Raw genomic sequence first — 24,389 nt, forward strand, 5'->3', positions numbered from 1 at the left:
ATGTTAGATTGTGTCTTTCATGGAATATTTCTTACTCTTTGGAAAGAGTAGCAGAAGTATCTTTTTAATGCTTTTAAGTGGTCAGAGGGAAAAAGTAGCTTTTGCCATAGTGAGATCCACCACAGCCATCTGCTTTCCTACTCTTGTCACCCCTGTATCATGAGCCAGAATATTGAAGAAGGTGTGGATTTTTTTAGATCAGGTAAACTTAAAAGTGCAAGAATTTTTCTGATGCTGAAAACAAGTTCCCTGTTTGTGGGGGAAGCCCAGCAGTACAAAAGGAAGAAGTTCTAAGGGCAAGAAGATAAGAGATACGTACATTTCTGTGTACAACACTGGGTGCAGGCTGACTGTATGTACAGGAAAACTGGAATTTTGAAACACATTATTCAAAGTAATAAACCTGATGCAAAACCTGCTGAAGGAAAATTTCTAATATAGAATAATTGGTAGGTCAAATAGTAAATTCCTAAAAGAGAGTCATTTAGGTTGGAAGGGGCTTCTGGAGGTCATCTAATCCAGCTCCCTGCATATATTAAAGCAGGAATAATTTAGATAAGATTGTTCCAGCCTTTAACACCTTTCTGGGCAATCTATTTCCACATTTGACTGCACTCAGTGATTTTTTATTTCCTCCCTCCCTTTAAGGTAGTTGAAATTTACTTTCCAACTTGTGTCAGTTGCCTCTTAACATGTCAGTGCCTGTCATCCAGAAGAGTCCAGTTCTCTCTTCTTCAGCCTTTCATTAGAGAGCTGACAGTAATAAGGATTCTTTAGAGCTCTTTTCTTGAGCAGATTGTGCAGCCTCTCATTGTACACCATGTGCTCCTGCCATCTGGCCAGCTTGGCCACTGGACATGCTCCAGAGTGTCTGTGTGAGTCTTGCACCAGGGAGCCAGACCTGGCTGCACTGCAGACATGGACTCACAGGTGCTCAACAGACGGGACTGATCCTTCCCTGGACCTCCTGCCTGGACTCCTGCATCCAGCCCACACTGTGCTCAGCTGCCTTTGCAATGAGCATGAACTGCTGACTTGTTTTCACAGTTTTGTCTCCTGGGATCTCCAAATACTTTTCTGAAAAAGTGAGTCTTTGTCTAGTTCGTGTTCAGCCTGTCTTGTTACAGGATGTTGTTTTGCCACTGATACAGGACCCAGCACTTGCCTTCACTGAACTTCACAAGGTGCCTTTCTGCAGCCTGTCCTGGTCTGAGTGGAGCTGACCACTCCTCGCACTTGGGTGTCATTGGAAACTTCCTGAGGATGCAGCCTGTCCCAGAGTCTAGGTGATTCCTAAAGACATAGGATGGTACTGCTGCTTTCATCCAGGTGATCCCTAGGGGATGCCATTGCAACTGCTTGGATGGAGCTTGGTACAGCTGGTGGCTGTTCTTTCAGCTCAGCAGTCCAGGCAAATTCCCAAGCACCTCTCTGCTTCCTTACCCCATGCCTGTCTCACCAGTTTGGCTGTAGGGATCCTGTGGGAGACTGTTACTGGCTTTCTGTGTTCTGTGCTCTTCCATACTCTGCTAAGCAGTCATCTCCTTGCAGTAAGCTCTTGTGTTCTTCAGGCATCACTTGTGCTTGTTAAATCCATGGTGGCTATTCCCTGTTATCTTTCTGTGCTCCTTGAGCAGAGAGATGCCTTCCAGGAGGATTTGCTCTATAAATCTTCTCATGGACTTAGGTTAGGCTGGCTGATCTGTGGTTGCCTGGATCCTCCTCCTTGCTCTTGAAATTGGTTGTGATATTGATCTTTTTTCTTGTCTGAAGGAGCCTCTCACGGTCTTATGGCCTTTTAAAAAGTGGTAGAGTGTGATAGATCAGCTGCACTGGCCAGCTCCCTCAGGATTCTTACATATAGCCCATCTGCTTACAGAGATTGTTTATTTCCAATTTCCTGAAGTGCTTCCAAACTTCATCTTTCTCTTTTGGAGGGGACTTCTCCCTCCAGCAGAGTCCTACTGTGCTACTGGACTCAGGGGTCTGGAAGGTCTCTGAGTGGACCTTGCCAGTGAAAACTGAGGCAGAAAAGTTGCATGTATATCATCCTTTTCCATGTACTTTGTTAACAGGTGACTTCTTCCACTGAGCAAGGAGAGCCTTTCCTTTTGCTGCCAATTTGATTTTTCCTAATGCCATCCTAAAGCTGTGTCTTTGGGCTGCTCTTGGGTAGCTTCTCCAGCATCTGCCTGCTGGGTGCTTGTGAAGCAAAGATCAAAACTTGTGTATCTGTAAATATGTAAAACTTCAAAGTTAGTTGAAGTGTTGGTTAATGGATGATTCTAACTCAGCTTGTTGTGGTTCAAGGAAGATTTCAGTTCCCCCTAAACAAACAGCAAGCAGTATCAAGCTCTTGTATAATGGGGTAAGCCCTGCCTGAGATGTAGAGTGCAATTTGTACCAAGGAGACAAAGCAATGAGAAAAATTATCCACGTATCTTATTTTTTTAAATTCATTTTCTTCCCCCATCACTAAAATAACTAACTCCATGTAGAAATGTACATCTTCAGAGTATGCCCTTCCCCTTTCATTGAAAAAATTTCAATATTTAACAGCAAGATGAGTGGATAAAAATTTGATGCCATCTGTACATAAATGCTTCCAGTTGCAGTTAATTATTTTATGTTGATGCATGAATCCATTTGAGAAATCATTGGGCTAAACTAAAATTTTGGATATTGAAGCATTTTTTTATTCAAGACAAGTAAAGGAATGAGTTCTTGAGTTACAATCTGTATAGACAGACTATCTGAAACCAAGTTCTTGGTTAGTTTAAACCTTCTGCAGGTGCTTGATGTATCCTACAGTTTCCTAACTGGTGTAATTGTGATTTGTGCTGGTGTTCTGGGGATTCAGTGGTATCAAGGTGAAACCTTGGGTATGTCAGTTACTGGTCCGGCTGCTCTGTCCAAATAGGGCTTTGGTGTGGATAATATAGGTGATATTTTTAGTCTATGTGGACTAGAAATACCCTTTTTAGCATGGTTGGGGCATCTGAGGTGTTTTCTGCTGCAGTAGAAAGATTTTGGAGTTACACTTTGATGCAAAACAGTGCACAGTAACTGTGGTAATTAATGGTAAAATTATTGTCTGCACATTTGCCTTCATGTGTGATCTTTTATTTTACATTAGGCTACTGGCAAACTCTTAAATAGTAAAGCTCATTGCTAATGATGGTGGACAGCTTCCTGTCCTAATTGCTGAAATTCTTGGTATCTCCCACAAGATTTCTAACTGGAGAAGGAAAGGTAAAAGGGCAGAGAAGAGGAAAGAGAAAGGTGTTTTTAGAAGCAGTAAACTGTCAGAACAGGATTTCAGTCAGTGAGTGAATCTAAGAGTGGGTCTTGAAATCCGTTTGCTAAATGGCTTAGTAAGGTTTCCATGTCACTCTTGGGCTTAGAAGTGCAATAAGTTGGTTCCTGTCATACAGTGTATCAGTGACACGGGTGAGGAATGAAATCAGTGTGAATGTGACTGACAACAAAGTCCTTTCCAGCACGTGCTATAAAACTTGGTCATGACCAATCTCTCTGTGGTCTTCTCTTGCAGGTAAATAAATAAACACAGCTCTCAGAATGTCTCTTATATTTTGTGTGTGTGTTTATTTATTTATTTATTCTTTAATCTACAAAACCTCTGTATGTTGTATTGCAAGGTGTGATGGTGCAAGTTTCCAGACGACACCACTTAGTCATTATGGGATAGTCTTGAGGTTACACTTCTTGTCAGTGGTAAGTGATGCTTCAACCTCTGATTTTCAGGGCGTTGAGCTAAGTTAGGTAGCTGTGCTTTCAGTTCAGGTATTGCTGACCTTTCTGAATAGGTTATATCTGTTGTATGTACCTTAAGTCACACAGCCACATTTTTTGGGGATAGAAAGCAAATTGCAGATGCTGATCTGCTGCAGTTGTCCATGCATATGACTTAATTTTTTGTTTTGGAAGGAAAAAGAGTGGGAGTTGAGGCTTTGTCCAAGAACCTTATTCAAAGGATTAACTTTAAGTGTAAATTAATTGTATAGTTAATTTTGATAATCTTGGCTACTGTTTAGGGAAATGAATCCTGTTCTGGTAGATTGGTTTTTGTTTTAACCAGAAATGAATTTCCTCTTCTCTGCCCTACAGTGCTTATTTGAGAAGTAGTTACATTAGAGTGCTTTGCTTTTCTGCTGAGTACAATTACTCAGGAGCTGTTAGAGCTTCACAGTGGTGTCAGAGTGGCATCTTTCCAGGTGGGTTTGAATGTTTTGGTTGTAAATTCTGTAGCAATCTGCCTTTTCTGAAGTTCCTTCAGTGGAAAACAGTTTAAAGATGATCAATTTAAATATTTTGACTTGATTACTGCACTTTGCAGAAATCTGGTGTCTTGTTATCTTCTATTTCAGCATAGTAAGAAAGACAGTTTGTACTTCAGTCATTTTAATCTTTTAACCTTACTTTCAGTGAGACAGTTGGTACTATAGTAATTTATACTTCTATTGCCTATGCAAAATATTACTGGTTTTTTTCTGAAATTAGACAAAATTATTTTGCTGAGATCCACAGATCTATTGCAGTACACAAATTTGTAAAGATACAAATGTCTATTAATATTTTTAACAAATACAATATAATTTTAAAAGTATGTATGTGTTATTTTTCTTTGTTTTCTAACATTTTATTCTTGTCCCAGGATTTTAATTTAGAGCAAAGGCTATGCTGTGCCTTTTCAGTGCTCAGGCCTCTGCAGGCAAATCAGTGTGAAAATAAAATGCAAATATTCTTAGTCTAGTGCTTTGTCTCTCCTTGTGACAAATACAGGGATATTTAGAAACAAAATACAGGGTCCAGAATTTTAATTTAGAAGTTGGTGGAGGAATTTAAAAGCTGACTAGAATTTGAAAATAATTATTTTTTCTTTGTATTTAAATAAGATATTGGTAGTTTTTCGTTTACTAAGAGTTTGCATGCTGCAGGCTGGTATTTTTTTTCCTTAGAAGCTTGGATGTTTTTTAATTAGCTGTTACTGAGAAGCAAATACTAGATTATATGATTTAGACTGACTAACCTGAAATGCATGTGGCAGGAAATGGATTTTTTTTTTTCATTCTGTAAACCCTTCATTTTATTTTGTTTCACTGGTGTATACTTTCATAATTTCCTGTTATTTTGAAGAGAACTCTGAAATAACTGGTTGGTGGCAGTGCTACATGGCTGCCCCTGGTGCTGGCTGCTGAGTTTGGTCTGTGTTCTGTGCATTGTTGTGCTCACTTTGGTGCTTGGTAGTGAAGTGTGCTCTTAGAAGAGAAAGCAGGAAGATTTGCAGCTTTTTTAAGGCCATTTCCCACCTCCTTCATCTTCCAGCTGCTACTGAAATCTGGGGGACTTTTCAGTAGTTCTGCTTGAACTGAAGTGTTTGTGAGCATGGGAGAGCAAAACAGCAGTGGAGTCGAATGAGAACTTTGTGTGTGTGCAGTTGTTCCTGGAGTAAAACTTCAGCTGGAACGTGGGTGAGGCAGTCTGGTGACATTGGTCCCTTCTGTTTCTGTAGACCGTTTGTGTTTGCTCATAGAGATACACTCTTACCCTAAGAGGTGTTTTCAACCCTGCCATACTTGATCCTAATTGTTAAAAATTAGTGTTGGCAGCACAAACTTGCAAGAAGTCAGGAACCGAGAACTAGAATTATTCTTGGACATAGCTGTTAAACCACTCTGAGGAAACAAGGAAGGAATGGAAGTCAGCAACTGATTTTTACATTGTTTTGAAGATTAAACTTACTGTTTATTCCTATTAGATGTGTACAGAAACTGTGAGGGGAGAGGGGAAATGAGATGATCAAAATGTCCAAGAAACTATTTTGTCAAGTTTTGAAACAGTAAGGTGAAGTTGGAAGTTCTCCATAGTTTTTTGGAGTAATAATTTGCTTTTGACCCTTATAGCTTTCCCTTCCTGGTTCTTCTTTTCTTTCATCATTTAGAGATATCATTAAGACTGAACATAAAGGGATCAGACCAAAGTGTGGTTTAGAATGGAGCTTTTTACAGTAGCCAGAGAAATCAAAGAGTGTAATAAGACAAATTTAAGTGATCTTTGTTCCAGCAGTCTCTCCCAGTTTCTCTCTCTGGCCTTTGTGATTCTGTTTTTTGTTATTTCTGGCGTAGTTGAGCTCCAGGGGTCTCATTGGGGAGTATGGAAAGAGCAGGTGAGCTATTGTTTACATTGCCCAGGAAGTTCATGTGAGGTGCCACAGCAGTTCTGCGTTTGCACAGTGAGGTTGTGCAGTTTATTATCATTGCTTTTGCTGGGGCTTCTGAACACCCCACTGGTGACTTTGCACAGACTGGGCTCTGACTTGGATGAGGGGGTGGGATGCTGGTGCTCTTCTAGGTCACTCTTCATATTTGGGTTTGTGTAGGGACACAGTTTGGGGTGATTGGGAGTGGGGCTGGGCTGAGCCTCATCCCTAATTGGCTACAGCTGTGAGCAGCAGGTGAGCAGCACTGCCAGCAATGAGCCATGGAGTGCCCAGGGGCACTGAGCAACCACCAAAGGGAACAGAGGGCACACAGGGGCAGTGCATCAACAGGAGGGGATAAAAGGTTGGGCTAAAGAACAAGCAGGGCAGGTGCTTGCAGCCTTCTGAGGTGGTGTGGTGGTGCTCTGTGTGGGCTGAAGCTTTCTGATAGTGTATGGTGGTACTCTGTGTATCCTGGCCATCCTGACTGCAGCATGTGCTGTGACAGGTTTGGATTCCTTGCTTTGAACATGCTTTACTTGTTCCGTGGGTTTGTTCCTGGCAGGGCAGCTCTGCCCTCTCTGGCTCTGAGGCTGATTGAGACACTGCCTTTGGTAGCTGCAGTCTCTTGACTGTGTGTTTGACCATTTTGTAGCTTGTCCATAACTTAACACTCTTGACTTAAAGGAGAGAGAGGCAGGATGCTGAAAGCAAGATTGTGGAAAGGATAGGTTTATAGAACCACTTCATAGAGCATGGCCTTTTTGTTTGACCACTTCATCTTTCTGTGATTATTTTTTTTTTACTTTTATATTAGCTGCCTGTGACTTTGTTTGTTTCCTTAAGTAAAAGTATTTTGTGGGAGTGTTCAGTATGTAAACATGGATAGTAAGTTTTCCTGTCTACATGAATGATCACCATGCACCATTTATGTGTAAACTGACAGTACACTGTGGTAATATTTGGGATGCTCTCTGAAACTCTGGGAGTGAGACTCTGATTTTAAAAGAAGGAAAGAGAAAAAGGCATAATAAACACAGACTTTGGGCTTGTTTTATGCAATCAAGTGAATTTATCAAACTAAAAATCTGATTACATACTTAAAATCCAAACTGCTCTGGATAGCCAGCCTCATCAGATAGGTACTGGGTTTGTTCATGATTGTTGGCTAATGTGAGACAAGAAAATTGCATCAAGAAAATTAATCACTTTTGCTGTATTTCTGCTAGATATTTTGCTATTATTTATTCCCAGAATACACATTGCAAACCTCAAGGTAATAATTGTCATAACTTCCAATTCTGCCTTGGGGGAGCAAGGATTTTACTAACCTTGGGGGCAGTCAGTGCAGGGCAGGGAATCAGGATTTCTGGTAGGTTTCAGTGGCACAGGATAAGGCACTTGTTTGGCCCAGAAGAGGACTGGCACCTGGGGTCTCTGCTGCCTTGTCTCATACTGCTCTTCCATATGGGCTCTTTTGCTCTACATCATGTAATTATTTCTGGACATAGCAGCATGTGAAAAAAATTCTGGTTAAAATACTCAATTTATTTAATGGAGAGAGGTTCTTCCACTGGCTGCATTAGACCCACACTGTTATTTTTACAGATAGGGAATAAACCATTGAATAATCTCCTTAAAACAAAGATTGCATCATGCTTCTGCTTTCATCTGGAATATAGGTCATTATATTTTTGAGTGGTGATACAGTTTGGTAACTTGGCTGGTGACGGGTTTCAATTTGAATGCTGCCTGCAAGCATCATGTAGCAATGACAAAAAAAGCAGCTTGGGTTTGCCAAACTCCAGCTTTGAAAAATTGCATAGTCTTACTTGCTGCTTTATATTTTCCGAAGTTAACAAATCAATTACTGGCTGCAGAAGTTAAAGTGTTGGTTTTTGTTTGTGTCAGGGAAACAGTGTGAAATTGTACTAGAGTTGCTTTATCCTTGAGGCAGAATGAGCTACTGCTTAAATGAGTAAACCTATTTGCCAGAACTTGATGTATAAGCTGTGGTTTGTTGTTTTATTTTTATTTTTAATAAATTACACATAAATACTGGCAACATCCCTGTAAAATAGCAGAAGAACACTTACCTGTCATACTCTTTGGAGGGGAATAAATACAAAAAAAGTCTCTTAAGTGGCTGAAAATTAAAATATATTTCCTTAGGTTGGTTAAACACTTACTGGATAAACTAACATTAGTTATACTTTGAAACATGAATCAGTCTGTGGCAGGAAGAGGCAAGTGTGCTTGTGTGCTCTGTTCTCCTACTGATGTCTCTCTTCTGCGTGTGGACAAATCTTAGGCCTGAAAATTTATTTTAAAAATTGTTCAAAAGAATCCCACTAACTTAGATAAAACAAAGGTGCCGCTTGTCATTCATGGCTCCTGCTTGCTGAAACTGTACAAGTAAGCAGAAGGAAGCCCCCAGATTGCTGGGAGGCTGCCTTTGTAGCCAGCAGCTTTCCTGACATGCTTCCACTTTCCTGGCATTTCATCTAATGTTCATGGTGCTTCTGTCACCCAAGATGTCCATTTTAGGCCTTGAGATCAGTTTTTTCAGTTTGCCTTGCTTGAGTCATGCTCCAGCTCAATACCAGCCATATGCCCACCATTCCTCTGGGAATGGCTCTTCACCTCTGTGGTTTTAACTTTAGGCTAAATAAAAGCAGTATTTTTCTCTCAAGCAGCTCCACACTGTGACTGTGCAATATTGAAGTGCTTCAGTGGGTTGTGTGTAACACAGAGGTTCAAGTCAGGAAAGCTGATTCTCCTTTCCACTGAATGTCTCAGTATTTACACTGAGGTGTGTTTGACAAGTGCTGCTTATCATTTATTTGAGGAGATGCAGATGTGGTGTGTTTTTGAAGGAGAGCAGACATTTTCTTGTTTGTGTAGTTCTTTTTTGATTCTGTTTTCCTTGAATCGCTCTTCTTTGGCTATGAGATTGATTTTGGCTATTGAAGTGTAAGAGGATCTGGAAAAACCTCTGTCTCTAGGCACCCAGTACAACAATTCCAAACAGTTTGCCATCACGAACAGACTAATTATTTGCTGTTGGCTACATAGTGGGGGTTTGCTTTCTCAGAGGAGGCAGTGTTGCCAAAAGAAGCCAGTGGTTACTTTCTAATTGTGTGGATTTCCTTTTATTTTTTGTGTCTCTGTTTTGTTGTTTTTTGGTTTTTTTTTATTTTAAAAGATTTCTGTTCTTAACAGTGCTTTTCTGGAAATAAGGATTGTTTATCTACGTATATGTATGTGTTTAAAATACAGTGGTACAGCTCTGTTGCTTATTAAGTTGATTTTATTCCTGGGAAATCATATCAGTAAACCAAATAAATGGTTGTTTGTTTTTTCCATTATGTTCTTTACATAGTGTTTCACTGCCAGAGATAAGAGTGGGGAACAATTTGTGAATAATACAACAGTTTTTAGTATGAGCACAGAGACAGTTTCTCATAAAAAGATTACACAGAAAGGAGTTGAGACTAAAGCTGAAATTGTCGTGCTGTTGTGGTCAGTGAGATTTAAACAAACTGATTTTATGACATCTAGAATTTTCTTTTGGAAATGTCAGTCAGTAGAGCAGAGGGTTTTGGAGCAGCTGGTGAGCTGTACTGCTTCAACACAGAGAATCATATATAGAATTTTATCGGGTTGTTTAGTCTTTCAGGGAAGAAAAATAGAAAAGGTGAAGCTTTGTGTGTTTGCAGCATTTGTGGCTTTCTGGGGAAGGTGCCCCCCATTAAGATAGGGAGCTCATGGGGTGGGAGCCAGGCTAATGCAGGGTTTTGGTACATGTCTGAAAAGGAGATGCTGTGCCTGAGACCCTTGGTGATGTGTTTGTGTGTGTGAGGCACTGTCCATGTCCTGTTCCCTGAGGGGTGAGTTAGAGTCACCACACCACTTCAGTCATCTGGAAATGTGAGTCATGGAGTGATGGCAAGGCTTGTCAGTTTAATGCTCATTTTGCTGTCCTGCCCTGTATCCTGTAGCTCAAAAAAGGAGAAAAACTGAGCCTTTTGGTGTATATTTCTACTTCAGACTTCAGTTAGCAGAAGACTAATTTCTGCACAGCTCTACTGGACCTTCCCCTTCACAAAGGTTCCAGAGATTCTCCTGAGGAACCATAGCTGTGAAAATAGATATAACTTATTTCCCAGTTTTGGGGGTTTTTTTGCAGTTTGAGCTAGTCAGGCAAGTTGTGTGGCCTTGAAACCTGCCTTTAATACAAACCTGTCTGTAATACAGGATGATTTTGTTTCTCTACTAAAAAAAAAAAAAGTATTAATTAGCCTGCTCTTGATTGTCTTCTTTTAAGCGGGTAAGAAACTTCCTCTCAAAACATGTTTCTTGTTGCTTAGAGAAAATGGGTCAACCTTTGTCTTCCTTAATTGCTGTCCTTTCATAGCTCTGCATTTTCTCATTTTTTAGGTGCTTAGAATACTCAAGCAAATTATTTTTTTTTCTTTCTGCAAACCAACGGTGACCTAGAGCAGTCACTTTGAAATATTTATCAAATACAATCTCTAAATAAATACAAAAAAGTCTGCTACCTGCTTCAGAAGACTGATTAATGTGAAAATTATGTTTACTTTTGGAGACCAGTCTGCAGAGGAAGTTTTTGAATCTGTCAGGTCTGCAAAGCAGTTTCCTTCTGGAAAGTCAATGGCTTTCCAGAAGCTTGGATTCTTCCTCCTGTGATGATGAGTGTGTGTTGCAGCAGTGCCTTGGCCTGTGCTGCTCTGCAATCCCATGGGTGTACATCACTGCCTAGGTGTTGGTGTTCTGCATGGGATGTGTTTGTGCAAGTCTGGGTTCAGTGTGAGTGCATGGAAGAGTTGTGGGGAGAAGGAATCAGGAGTGTTTCTGTCCTGTGTCCCTTGCTCTGATTCAGTGCTGAATCCCCTGGCTGTTCTAGAATCCCTCTTCTTCACCCTTCTTGCTCTTTAATCACTTAGGCTGCTTTACACAGGCAGCTGCAGTGAACTTGGGGTGCCTCTCTGGAATGAAGTGGGGAAGCTGCTGTGTTTGAGCCTTCCACAGCTTAGTACTGAACACATGTGAAAGTAAGTTCTGATCCCTGGACCCAAACCAGTCCATGGCTTAGTTACCTTTTATCCAGGACTCTGGATAAGCAAAACTCTGGGAACTGATGTACATCACAGAGGTTGGCTTGACCAAAACTGCATCTTAAAGCTCACAGAGAAAAGCAACAGCTTTTCTGCTTTCCTTGTGTTGTCTCTATAGCTTAAAATATAATTTGGAGAAAGAACCACACACCATACCACACCTGCACACACACTTTCTCTTAAAGCTGTCTGAATAATTTCTTTGGATCTCAAAAGTTCTTTGGTCTTAAAATCTGTTTGTCAGAAAACCTTTTCTGAAATCCTTATTTTTAAAAAATTTAATTACTTTATTATGGTATGTTTTCTTTCACTGAGTTTAGAAAAAAAATCCTCCTGTGTATTTGTTCCTGATCTTTTTTAATGTATGTATGATATTATTCACCAAAGGATGGGGGAGAAGATATATGCTATAGAATATATATATATATTCTCTACAGGAAGGAGCATGACTGTTCAAGGTACCTCTTTTGTAGCAATCATTTCCCACAGTCTTTGACAGCAGAATTTGTTGTCATCTTTTGGAAGATGCTGTTGGAGGAGCCACTCTGACTCCTGGCTCTGAGGATTTGGGAAGGTACCATCTGACCATGTTTCAATCCTTGGATCACCATGGGCAGAACAGAGTGTATTTTTCATTTGGAATTGAACTCCACCAACAGCTCAAACTGAGGAGCTGGCCTTGGAGCTGAGGCAGCTGAAGTGTTTTGGGTTTGCTCTTTCCTGTCCCTGACTGTCAGCTCCTCCCTGCTGGTTGCTGCCCTCCCAGAAACTTTAAGCTGGTAAAGCAAATGCTGAGCCTCATTCCTCAGGACTCTGAGCAAGCATTCAGCTGTTGAGGTCATCAGGGAGTAAACCTGATGTGATTGTGGACTGAACAACTTCTATATGTTCTGACTAATGCAGTCAGAAATAAATTCTTACATTCTTGAACTTCTCCTCAAAAAGGACAATTAAAAAATGAGATGCTTGAGTTTAGTAAGAGGAGTCTGTTCCTAGATTTTGTTCATGTCTAGTATGTCAGCTGTCCTTTTTTCTTGACATGTGTAGGAAAAGGGAGGTTTGAAGTGAATAATTTGGTGGTGAGTAAAAAAGAGGACCAGAGCCAATGACACAAGGGAAGTGAGAGTGACCATCCACTGACTGCTGGTGACTGGAAAATCCAGAGTGCATGTGTTTCTCTTCTTGCTACTGAAGAAAAAAAACTTCAGATGTTTTTCTCTGCCTCAAAAAACCATAATGCATGATTCTTTTAGAAAGATTTTAATTCTTTTTACTGCTTTTCCTCAAAAGCACTTGGCTGAAATATTAGATTGTGTCTTTGTAATGAAAAAATTGAACATTTTTCTCTTTTGGTAGCTTACCACTTAAGATGGTGTAAATCTCAATAGTGTTCATGAGATTCTCAGCTATACTCCTGAGTGAAGTTCATGTCAGAGTTTAAATTGTTTAGTTTGAAGAAATGACTTGGTCATGATAGTTCATCTCTGGCATTAAAACCTATTTTTGGTCAAAGACTGATCATAAAATATGGTGTATAAAGCTTTTCCCAAATGCCTGATCTGCTTGTGTTTGTGTTTCGCTGCCAAACTGAAGCTCCAGTGGCTTTATACTGCAGTGGGAGAGGGGAGCACTGGCAGTAGGTTGGAATAGTCTGTAATGAAGGTCTGGGATGAGGAGTTCTGGGGTGCTCATTGATCCAGTTAATGTAGTTGTGTATAGAAAAAGGTGTGTGTCTGCACTGGCTGTGGTGGTTTACGCTGCTTGTAAAGGCAGGCTTGGAGTACACTCTTAAACACGTTAAAGGCCTTATAACTCAATTTCACAGCATGCCATACACTTTCTTGCAGTTGCTTTTATCTGACCTGAATAAGGAGCTCCTCCCTGTTATCTAATGTTTATAATATTTAGTTTCAGATTAATATTTAGGAAGCAGAAATTCTCTTAATCTCATTTTACCCATGTGGGGCAAGAATAAGTATTTAGTGTGTCAGTATGCTTCTGTATTTGCATGATCTTACTTTTCTATGGCTTTACAAATGGTACATTTTCCCTCCTTTTATTATTGAGATACTGCTACAGAAAACACTTCATAGTTCACATGGTGCCTGTTGGTTCTTATTTCTTTGCAGAAAGAATTGTTGATAATCTGATGCTAGCAATCTTCATTAGACTGATGATAAATAAAGTAGAACCATTTTACTTCTTAGTGTCTGTTATGCTCCCATAAGTAAGCTCAAAAATTAAATAGACTAAAACACAAAACACTGTCAAAATAGGAGATTTTGTGATCCCTCCTTTGTGCAGATGTGCTGGAAGCAGTGTTTAAGGCATTATTTTTGTCATCATCAGGTGCAGCAATAAGAGGTGTGCAGTGGGAGAGGAGTGTGATAGCCTGGGCCTTTGCTCCTAATGTGACTGACAGTCACCTCTACTGGTTTTTCCAGTGGTGATGTCACTCCAAAGATAATGATTCTTCAGGATATACTGTTTTTGGGGACTATAGCTAATGGCCTTTCATTGACTTCAAGGAGTTCTGAATCATTGACCTTGACTTTCCTATAGAGGATTTACTTTGAAATTAGTATTTCAAGCTAGATTTGCTGTTTATTGCAAACAAGCTCTTCAGCAATGTTTTTACAACACTTGTTAAATACACAGAGTTAATAAACTTTTTGTAACATACTTAAAAACTTGTGTGGCAAAGCCTTGTCTTTCCCTTGGCAAAAAAATCTTTAAAGCAAAGATGCTTTTAAACAATTGACCTATTGCAGCAGTGAGTCCATTATGTGGGCTGGATGGAACTCAGTTTACATCATTTGTCAGGAAAATATTCCTGTTTGTGGTTGGTCTGGGGATCTGAAAGGTGTCAGTGTGTGAAACTGCTCATCCAAATTTGTAGCCACTCTCTGAGTATTCCAGCTGTTGTTTAGAGGCTTTTTTGTAAGGTGACTTCTAGTAAGTTTTTATGCTGTATAAGTCAGCTATCTAAAGAACTTGAATTCTTTTTTCTGGGATTCTCACATGTAATACCCTCAGTGGGTTGATGGGTAAAACTGTGGCTTGGTTAGGGAGAGGGAAAAGCTTTTTGAGGAGTTGCATTTAAGTTATGTTAAACCAAGTCTTTAAAAAGGGTGAAAGCATGTTAACTAACTGTAATTTCAAAAATGGTAGAAAATACTACTGTATTGAAAGTTGTCTAGTTCCCACACTGGCTTTTTTTGGTTTGAAATTGCTAAACTTTCTGTTCCTGCTAACATCATAAGTAACACCTGTTCAAAATGGTGGAGAACATGCATGTCTTTGTTCTTTCATGTGCTGTTTTTCTGGTTCCTTATAGTTAGACCTAAGTCAGCATTCTTCTCTTGATCTCTGGGTGGTTGGAATTGGAAGAGAAGCAAGAGTGGGGCAGTTCTGCTCCCTGGTGCTGCTGGGAAGGGCAGGGTGAAGCTTAACCTCTTCTTGTTCCTGCTCACAGCAGATGTGGCTTGAGCTGTTCCTCCTTGGGCACTTTCCAGCCTCCCAAAGGTGACAGTCACAGATTATTTTCCCCTGTGCTGTGTGTGACTCACCTGAACTCTGACTCCTAAGCACAATACATCCCAGCACTCAGCCAGAGCAGTGTTTTTCAGGAAACTGGAATGGAAGTAGACCATGTGTAAAAGTGCATGCTCTTTATAAGCTCTGAAAATATATTTTCCCTTTTTTGACACAGAAAATATAAAAATAGATAAGAAAGTCTAAGATTCAGCTCTTCATTCTCTAAGGAGTGAGGGAAGACATTCTGAGTTTAGGTCATGCTGGCTTTATTTGGTGGATGCCTACAATAGGTGTCCTCATGCTGGCATGCTTGGAATGTTTCAGCTCTGTATTTTTATATGAACTCGTAATGTGTAGGCTGAACAGTATTTTGTCCTTTCTCTGTTTCTAGATTTGGTTTTTTTCTTGTGCAGAGATGGGGAGACTTGTTCTTGGTTGCTGTAATATTCATAGTTTTGTTGTTTATATTTTATATTTTAAAATGGTATGGTTAATTTTAACTGTTGCAGGTGGTTTCAGGGAAGTTAGGCAAGAAGGATCTGATTGTGGTTTAGTATCACTTTTGACTTCACCATCTACAGATATAAAGGATAACAAAAGCCCCTAACATAAGTGATTGCTAAATGTTTTTATGTGGAGAGCATACACTTAGTATGCAGTTTTTGAGGAGTTAGTCTTCAGGTAATCTGTATTTTCACATGGCCTTTGTAACACTCTGGGTAAGGAAAATACCTGTATGAGGGAGAACCAGAGGCACAAATTAGGGAGGTAGAAGAAGCAGACTCTGGAAGATCAAAAACAGGGCAAGTCAAAGCTCTGGGGTGAACCCTCTTCATTTGTAATGCATAGGTAACAGCCAATGCTGTTAAATCATAGGACTTTAAAACACTCCTAAAAATCATAAGATTCCTTATGCCAATGAAATCAGAGTTTGAGAAATACAGTAGTATAATCTTAAGTATTTTATTATCCCACAATATCTTTATATTATACCTATTAACATACTGTGTACAACTTTAGTTTTCATTAATAGGTTCTGGTGGCAGGAGGAGAATACTGACCTGAGATGGAAGTCAAAACATCATTTAGCAAAGCCAGCAGGATTCCTGAGACTGTATCTACGTTAATTAATGAAGAATTTGTCTTGGTTCATCAGAAATCTGAGGATGCCTCTGGAAACGATGAGAAGCCACAGCTAAAGGTTTGCTCTGATGTTCTTTTTAAATGTGTAGCAAGGTTTGTATGGATGGAAAGAGTGCATAATTGGTGTGTGCTTGAGGAGAGTCTTAGACTGTAATTTTTGTCCTTGCTGACTGCCAGTGAAATTAACAGCTTGGATTAAACAAATCTCTTCAAAAGTGGCAGTTCAGTTTTCTTGTAGTAACTTCTTTGGGAGTTGGCTTTGTTGTATTCTGTGGATCGATACATTAGTAAAGGACTTTACAAAGGATGAGATTTGGTTTAAAGCTTAACAGTCTCTGACCCCTCAATAAAGAATATTATCTTAAAAGCATGTAATTAGTCTATATAGGAATAGATTGCACCATGTCTTGCCCTTTAATTTCTTATTTAGTTTTCCTGCTTAGTGCTACTTTAGGCATGAGTAGGACCTTTTCTAAAAGATTTCTACCTCTAAATAGCAGAATATTTTAGCACTTGGATGACAGCTGATTGATTAAATACAAATTTTGCCATTTGAGCTAATGTACTGGTTTTGCTCTGCTTGGAACAAAAGGAATTTATTCCCCCTGTAATGACAGTAAGTGCCTAGTCTGTCTTTGCTGTCTTTAACTCTTTAACAGTTATTTACAGCTGGTAATTTCTGTCTATATTAGACATTATCTGCTTCTTTAGTCTGGAAAGAGGCTGGTGGACTGGAGGCAGAATCCATGATGCAGCATTGGCTGTGGTTTTCTTTTGTCTGAAAGCTGGTACTTGTGAAAGATTCTGTTTTTCTTTTAGGGAGTGTGTATCTCCAATTCTTTTTTTCATTTCCTTCGGCTTGCACCACTCTTATGTGTGGGAAAATTGGTGAAGCAACTGAAATGGACTAGATATGCCTAAGAAAGTAAAATTTTCTTTAAGACTAATTATAGCAAAGTCTATTGATCTGTAGTCTGAACAGAGGCTCTAAATACACAAATCTGTTATTCTAAGAGAAGTCTGTAGTTTTTGATGAATTGTTTTTGGATTAATTTTGAGAGCATCTGCGTTTTATGTAAGGGAATGTGACACTGGATTACATTTGATTCAATTTTATTGATTCTTGGTTTGTTGTCTCATTCAGCAAAGTTTGTTAACTTTTGCAATTAGTAAGACTATATATTTGAAAACTAATAGTGAAAGTAAAACTACAAGTACCTTCAAAAAATGTCATCTCCTTCTGCTTACAGGTATTTTCAGATGGAGATGAGGAGCTGGAGAAGGCAATGGAAGAGATACTGCGGGATTCTGAGAAAGACCAGTATGTCACTGCACTCCCAGAAGGATTCAGGGATGGCAGTGGCCAGGCAGCTGGAGATGGGTCAGCAGTACAAACAACCCAGCCAGCTTTGCAGCTTGTTTTAGACCCTTCTGCTACAGGTATTGCATGAGTGCTTTCCCCCTTCACCACACATGGCAGGTTTTTTCTTTATGCAGTTTCAAGTTAACCCTAAAATGAATATAAAGCTTTCCAGAGCTTCATTCTGAAACTATGTTGGAGAATACCTGGTTGGGACTGAGGATTGTAGGAGATGCTGAGTGAGGTGATAATTGAGCTCAAGAAGTTCCAGGACAGTGTTCAAGGATAGTGCTTCCTGCAAATGAAATACACCCTGAGCAAACTGATGGAACTGGCCATCTCTGGTGCAGTCACCAGGTAGCAGTAAGGCTGGCTTAGGATTTGATATTTCCTAAGAATGATTGTGGTACTTGCCTGGTGTATGAAGTTTTCATAGAGAGGTGAGGACTGAAAGCTTTTAATGTAAACTATATTGTATATATTTTAAGTAAAATATATTGTAGCTTTTTTAGATACATATAGAAAACCTGCAATATAGAAGTGCATGCATTCTGTTACATATATTAGGAATACAAGACTGTGGTCATCTTTTTGTTCTTTAAACTGTAGTTCTTTTTTACCTCAATAGCATGCTACTTCTGTGGTATTCTGCCAGCTAATTCCCATAACATCTGTTGGAAATAAAAGAAATAGTTTATATGGAATGGAAACACCCTTCTCTTAATTACATGTCTGCTGTATTTCTGAGAAACTTAACCTGTCTTCCTGTTTGACATTCTTCAAACAAAACCCCCAGCCCTTAGCATGAATGAACAAATACTTGTAGATATGTTTCTCTCACTCCACTCCACCCCCAACAAGAATAATTCAATTTTGCAGCCTTCATGATTTTAAGTATTATGGCAGTATCTAGTAATAAGGAATAGAAGTAACAGGACACAGAGAAGGGTCAGGACTAGGTGATCTTCAAGGTCCAGCCCCTTGATATTCTGTGATTCTCTGACTGCTTAGAAAGATTCAGGATGTCTGTGCTGTGTTCCTGTGGTGCTAAAGAGAATCAAAATGCAGTTTGTCCTCATGCCACCCTTGGAAACATGAATTAGATTAGAACGGACTTCACAGTAATATTTAGCTGTCAAATGGATTTTTTGCTATTGGAGCTGAACTGTCTGCTCTCATGTCCTTTCCTGCAAAATGTAGGAGATTTGGCTGTGGAACTCACTGGAAATAAAAAATGTGGAAATAAAAGTAAATGGAAATAAAAGCAAATGGCTAAAGAAGCATTTTCTTCATTTTCAGAAATCTCTGCACCAAGGCCCTCTTCTCCCAGTGAACCCCTGGAAGAGGACAGTGTGTTGTTTAACAAACTGACTTATTTGGGTTGTACAAAGGTGTCAGCCCCACGGAATGAACCAGAAGCTCTACATGCCATGGCAAACATGAAGTCCTCAAGTCAAGCCCCTTTACCTGTCACACTCTATGTCCCAAACATTCCAGAAGGCTCTGTAAGGTAACACACAAGAGTTTTATTTGTTGATTAAGCAAACACATAAGAAGTGGTTTCTCGCTTTGTTATTTGCACAGGGAAATAAAAATGCTGGATTTGTGCCTGAGGTTCCTACTGAAGGGAGCTAATTTTGACAAATTCCTCTGAAGCAGCAAAGTGTGTGCTCAGATTTACCATACACTGCATGGCTGGTGGTACAAGCTACCACACAGTGCCAGCAAAAGCACCTCTTTCTACCTCAATATCTGTTCAAATGTGACAATAAGAGCTAGTGGAAAGGGATAGCTGATAATACCTGTGCTCTCCTGACCTCCCTAGTCTGTCAATGCCTCCAAGGTCCACGAGTTGCAGGAGTCCTTCTGGCCCTGGGTTTGCTGCAGAAGTGTCAGTTTAGACTCTCCCATCTATGTCTCAGAGTTGAGGTGCCAGTCTCTGCTCCCAGCCATTGCTGTGCAGAAGCCAGCTCTGATCCATGTCTGCCTCATGATGCCAGGGCTGCCAGTCTCCAGATACTAGAAGAGATTTACTTTCCCTGTGTGGAAATGGTCTTTTAACTAGTGATGAGGGAGTCAAAGGTTCTTGATCAGGGTGCACCAAACATGCACCTGTAGCATTTTTGCATCCAGAAGTAGGGAACATCTCAATATCTAAGATGTTTATTTTTAAGCTCTGATACCAAGGTATCTGAAGAATATGATTAGATTTCCTTCCTTGCCTGAGCTGTGTTTCTGTGTTGACTGTCATCTTGTGGAGGAAGAGAAGGCCCTTCAAGAATCTGTATTATTTTATTCCATTTTTTTCTTTGAAAAGTTTGAGTTTCATTTGACATCAGAAAATACTGTATTTCTACAATGGCAACAGTCACCCTTACACAAGATGTAAGGTGTTTTGTGCCTGTTTTTTGTACTCAGTGTGGCCATTCAGGAGGGTTGTTTTGCAAGTGAAACAGCAGGTTCCTTTGATCTTGAATTTCAGAGGAGATCAGTAAATGTGGGACTGCCTAAGAACCTATACAGAGCTGAAAAGTTGAATCCACATGTGACATAACACATTCCATCAAAGCTTTGGTGACACTAGTGTTGGCTTTGAGGAGTGTGTTCATACCTGCTCTCTGAATACTTGTCCTGGGAGGTTCCAGTTATATCCCACCAAAATGACAGGGTGCTGGATCCTCCCAGGGCTCTTCTTGCCTTTAGATTAGGCCTATATTTTTATTGTTACAGATTTGGGATTTTAGGTGACTAATGTTTATTGGTCCTTGATGTGAATGTGCATATGGACCAGTAGTGAAAAGATAGAGGAGAACATTTGTTATTCTTTAAAAGTCACTATCCACCACTCTCTTCTGAAACACCACTACTGCTTTTAAGTTTTTGGAATATTCTTTGGGTTCTGGCTTTGAGAGTATTTTAAAATTTTGGATGAAGTCTTAGATGTGTGCTAAATATTCACCTGAATGTGGCAGCGTTTGGTAAGCTGTGTAGTCCTGTTGATTCTGAAATAATTTTCATAACTGTTTCTTAAACAGATATTTTTAATGTTGCACGTTCTTTGATCTTTGTTTACAAATCACATTTTTAGGGTTTCCAGTGGTTTCTACATTTCCTCTTTTGTGTTTTCACAAGAAATGGCCATTGTTTACTGTCTGATCTAGAGGTACTGTATTTGTCTGTATTGTGGCATATAAAAGAAATTAGGTCAGTGTTACAATCAGGAACATTTACACCTTGAATGTGTAAAGCATAACCTTTCTGTTCCTGCTGCTCATGTCATCCACTTGAATCTAGCAGTAATTAGAGTTTAGATCCTTGTTTATCTAACTGTAGGAAAGCTTTTTAGGTAGGCCTGTCTGTTTTACTGACCTGTTCCTTTGATCTTCTCTGTTCCTTTTCTTGCCAGAATTATTAATCAGCTGAGCAATTTGGAGATAGCCTCGTTTCCCATCTATAAGGTGTTGTTTTGTGTGAGGGGGCAAAATGGGACTTCAGAAAGTGACTGCTTTGCATTTACTGAGAGCAGCTGTGGGACAGAAGAGTTCCAGATCCATGTTTTCTCCTGTGAGATTAAAGAAGCTGTAAGTATTCTGTGGTGTGCAGTGACTGGGAAAAAGGATTCAAGCAGTGTTTGAAGAGCTCATTACTAACATGGAAATTACATATAGTAAAAAAATGAAAAATGTGAAAAATGTGTTAGCACACATGAATTACTTTTGCAGAATGTGCAGCTAGTCACACATGAATATTATGATTTTAAGTTTTTGGTTTTAGTATTTCAACAAAATTCCAAAGTGCCATGTAATGGGAAGATTTGGAAAGCCTCATCTGGGGCTTTTGCAGGCCTCATTAGGGTATGTTTGATACTGGAGATGCAATAAAAGAACCATGTTACAGTACTCTCCCCTATCTGTTTCAGAAAGAACTGTGTGACACTGTGGGAGAAAAGGACTTTTTAGGGTGGAAAAAGAGGCTGAAAAAGAAGAAATCTCCTTGGCTTTTGGCATCTGCCAGAGCAAGCTGTATGTTATGTTGTTAAAAACACAACTTGAAAAGTACATTATGCAGGTCCTCTAATGAGCTGCATTCCTAATCTCTAATCTAATTTATATTAACTCACTGAGCATGACATGAGCAGGGAATGTATCAGGAATGGAAATAGGAGATGTTGTTACTGAAATGGCTTGGTTAATGAGCACGTGGTGTTGAGTGCTTTATGGTACATCTGGCATGATTTGTGTTCAGTATAAGAGGCAGGTGATTTTTGACCTTCAAAAGCCTCACAATTTAAAAACACCCTTATACTTGATCAGACTGTTAATGATTTTGCTTTTCTGCAGGTCAGCCGAATTTTGTACAGCTTCTCCACAGCCTTCAAGCGTTCTTCCAAACAAGCATCTGATCATGTGAAGGACTTTGTTCTTCCCACACCAGACAGTGATGTGTACACTTTCAGTGTCTCCTTAGAAGTCAAAGAAGATGATGGAAAAGGAAATTTTAGGTAATCAGAATGGAAAGAGAAAAGCAGAAATCTCTTTGGAAAAAGCACAAAGCTGCTTTCCACATGCACAACTGCTGTGTTGCAACAAAATTCATTTGACCTCTTTTTGTGAGCAGACATGCTGTAAATAGGAAGCTGCTCTTTTGATGGTAGTTTTCTTCTCTGTATTCTTTCTGTAAAACGATAAAAACTCAGAATACCTTCTTCAAGTGAATTTCTTTTCACTGCATCATTTCTTTTAGGGATACTCAATGGATGCCTGTGCAAATGGGAAAAGAAGTCTTTTAAAAAACTTTACTCAAACTAAGTTTCTTGAGTAAATACAGTCTAGTGGTTTCTTTTGATTTTTTTTTTAAATCTAATGAATTTTGAATTAATTTAAAATTTAGAAAGCATAATCTCTTTTCTATATTCAACATGTCATGTTCTATACCTGCTGAAGGATGTTTCTATTCTTTTAGCCCTGTGCCAAAGGATAGAGATAAATTGTATTTCAAGCTTAAGCAGGGAATTGAGAAGAAGGTGGTGATCACAGTTCAGCAACTTTCCAACAAAGAACTGGCCATTGAAAGGTAAAACTCTTACAGAAATGATGGTTAGATTTTTGAAAGAATGGTATTTAATGTAGTTTTCTCTGACTTGACAAGTTATGTGATAGAAAAATATGTACCAATAACTCAAATGATTGCACAGCAGAATTAGTGCCACCAGATGGCAATCTTAGCAAAAGAGTAACAATGGGAGAATTTGGTTGTAGTGGAAAGGAAATTCAAGATGAAAGGAGGATCAAGAAAACCTGCCCCCTAACCCTCCCAAAACCTGACTGATCTCTTTACTTGGTTTCAAGCTTTTACTTCAGAATGGAAACTAAAGTTTTAGACAAGGAATATATGGTAGAAATTTTTATCATTGTTTTTGTATTGTAAAATTAGGCTTCTGCTACTCATTGACTTAAAAAAAATTATCTCTTTTCAATGCAATTTTAATTTAAACAATTTTGCCTCCAGAGCTCAGTTAATGAGGCATTTACAAATAGCATTTGATTATTACTTTTCTTCCCAGTGTAAAACTATCTTTCTTAGAAATTAGCTTTTATTTTGGTGGTGTTTAGAATAATCAATTGGGGATGCTATTTTTATCACCACAAGCTTTGCTGTGTAAAAGTTATTTAATTGAAATGACATACACAGGCTTGTAACTCATTTTATTTACTTACTCCTGAGAAGATTAAAATTCGAAACTGATGAAAGATGAATGCAGGTTACATCAGACTGAGCTTCTGAGCAATTTAATGTGTCTTCAAAAGTATTTCAAAGAGGAAATTAAAATGCAAAAAAGTAGTTCTAAAGAAATTTGGTCACTGGTCTCCAGATTTCAAAAATCTTTTGTCATGACTTCAGGAGATCAAACTTGGTTGCTGCTGATAGAAAGTGCTTCCTCCTGGTGTTCAGACAGAGCCCAGGTCAGGGTGATGCAGAAAGTTAACTCTCATGCATTACTTTGGTCCTTCCCGTTCTTGTGCCCTGTTGACCTGGGTTTTGCCAGTTTTTATTTGGATGAAAGCAGCTGAAGAGATGGTGTTCATTTCTGAGTCATGTGTGGCACTACATAGCTTCAGTCCCACCATGGGCCATGTCAGGTCTCAGCTGTTTATAGGATTCAGGAAGAAAATTCTGGGTGATGTTCAGGAGCTTTAAGGAAACTCTTCTTAAGAGTGAAATAGCCTTTCATTCTCATAGATGGAAGGTTGGACACTTTTTTAGGACAGTGATGTTTACATGCAGTTTGCTACCAGTCATACATGAGAGAGAATCCTGAGTTATGCAGGTATACCTTTGCTTAAAGTCTAGGCTGGTATCCTTAGAACTGCAATACAGAATATTGGTTGGTTTCTCATAAGTAGTGGAAACTCTTCAAGATCACAGAATATCAGAATGGTTTGGTTTGGAGGGGACCTTAAAGACCACCCTGCTCTGTCATGGGCCCAGACACCTTCCACTAGACCAGATTGCTTCAAGCCCTGTCCATTCTGGCCTGAACACTCCCAGGGATGGAGTAACCACAGCTTCTCTGGGCAGCCTGTGGCAGGGTCTCACACCCTCACAGGGAAGAATTTATTCCTAATATCTCATGTAATCCTGCCCTCTAACAATGTGAAGCTCTTCCCCCTTGTCCTGTCATGATGTTAATTTAATACTATCAGTTTTATCTCTGGGTAGCATTTTTGTTCTTATAAATTAAAATATACATTAGTGAATAACAATTACAGTTCTTTTGTTTTTTTCCTGCTGGTCTAGAAAGTAGTAGAGTATGTGCACTTGCACAGAGCTGCTTGGTAGCCACATTTAAGTGCAGAAATCCAGCAAGTCTAGAGTACCACAACCTGTGCAAGTCATTTTAAATCCTGGGTGTGTGCTTGAGCCCCCTCATGTCAGAGGCTGAATGTGCTGATAACTATTTCTGTAAAATCCATCTTCTGCAAGGTGGGGT

At 39.4% G+C, this 24,389-nt stretch overlaps 1 protein-coding gene across 3 annotated transcripts in view; it reads left to right on the forward strand.

Moving 5' to 3' along the window:
• The window catches only part of RABGAP1L (RAB GTPase activating protein 1 like), a 226,017-nt gene that overhangs the window by 3,390 nt on the left and 198,238 nt on the right, over window positions 1–24,389 (forward strand). For all 3 annotated transcript variants that reach the window (XM_030226690.2, XM_050977169.1, XM_030226691.2), the window contains exons 2-7: window positions 15,916–16,096; window positions 17,289–17,478; window positions 18,698–18,908; window positions 20,805–20,979; window positions 21,739–21,899; window positions 22,361–22,471. In XM_030226690.2, coding sequence (XP_030082550.1) covers window positions 15,962–16,096; window positions 17,289–17,478; window positions 18,698–18,908; window positions 20,805–20,979; window positions 21,739–21,899; window positions 22,361–22,471 — 983 coding nt within the window. In that variant the 5' untranslated portion in view covers window positions 15,916–15,961. The remainder of the gene's footprint in view (window positions 1–15,915; window positions 16,097–17,288; window positions 17,479–18,697; window positions 18,909–20,804; window positions 20,980–21,738; window positions 21,900–22,360; window positions 22,472–24,389) is intronic.

Source organism: Serinus canaria, chromosome 8, assembly GCF_022539315.1.
Source record: "Serinus canaria isolate serCan28SL12 chromosome 8, serCan2020, whole genome shotgun sequence".
In the NCBI taxonomy this organism is placed as follows: Eukaryota; Metazoa; Chordata; class Aves; order Passeriformes; family Fringillidae; genus Serinus; species Serinus canaria.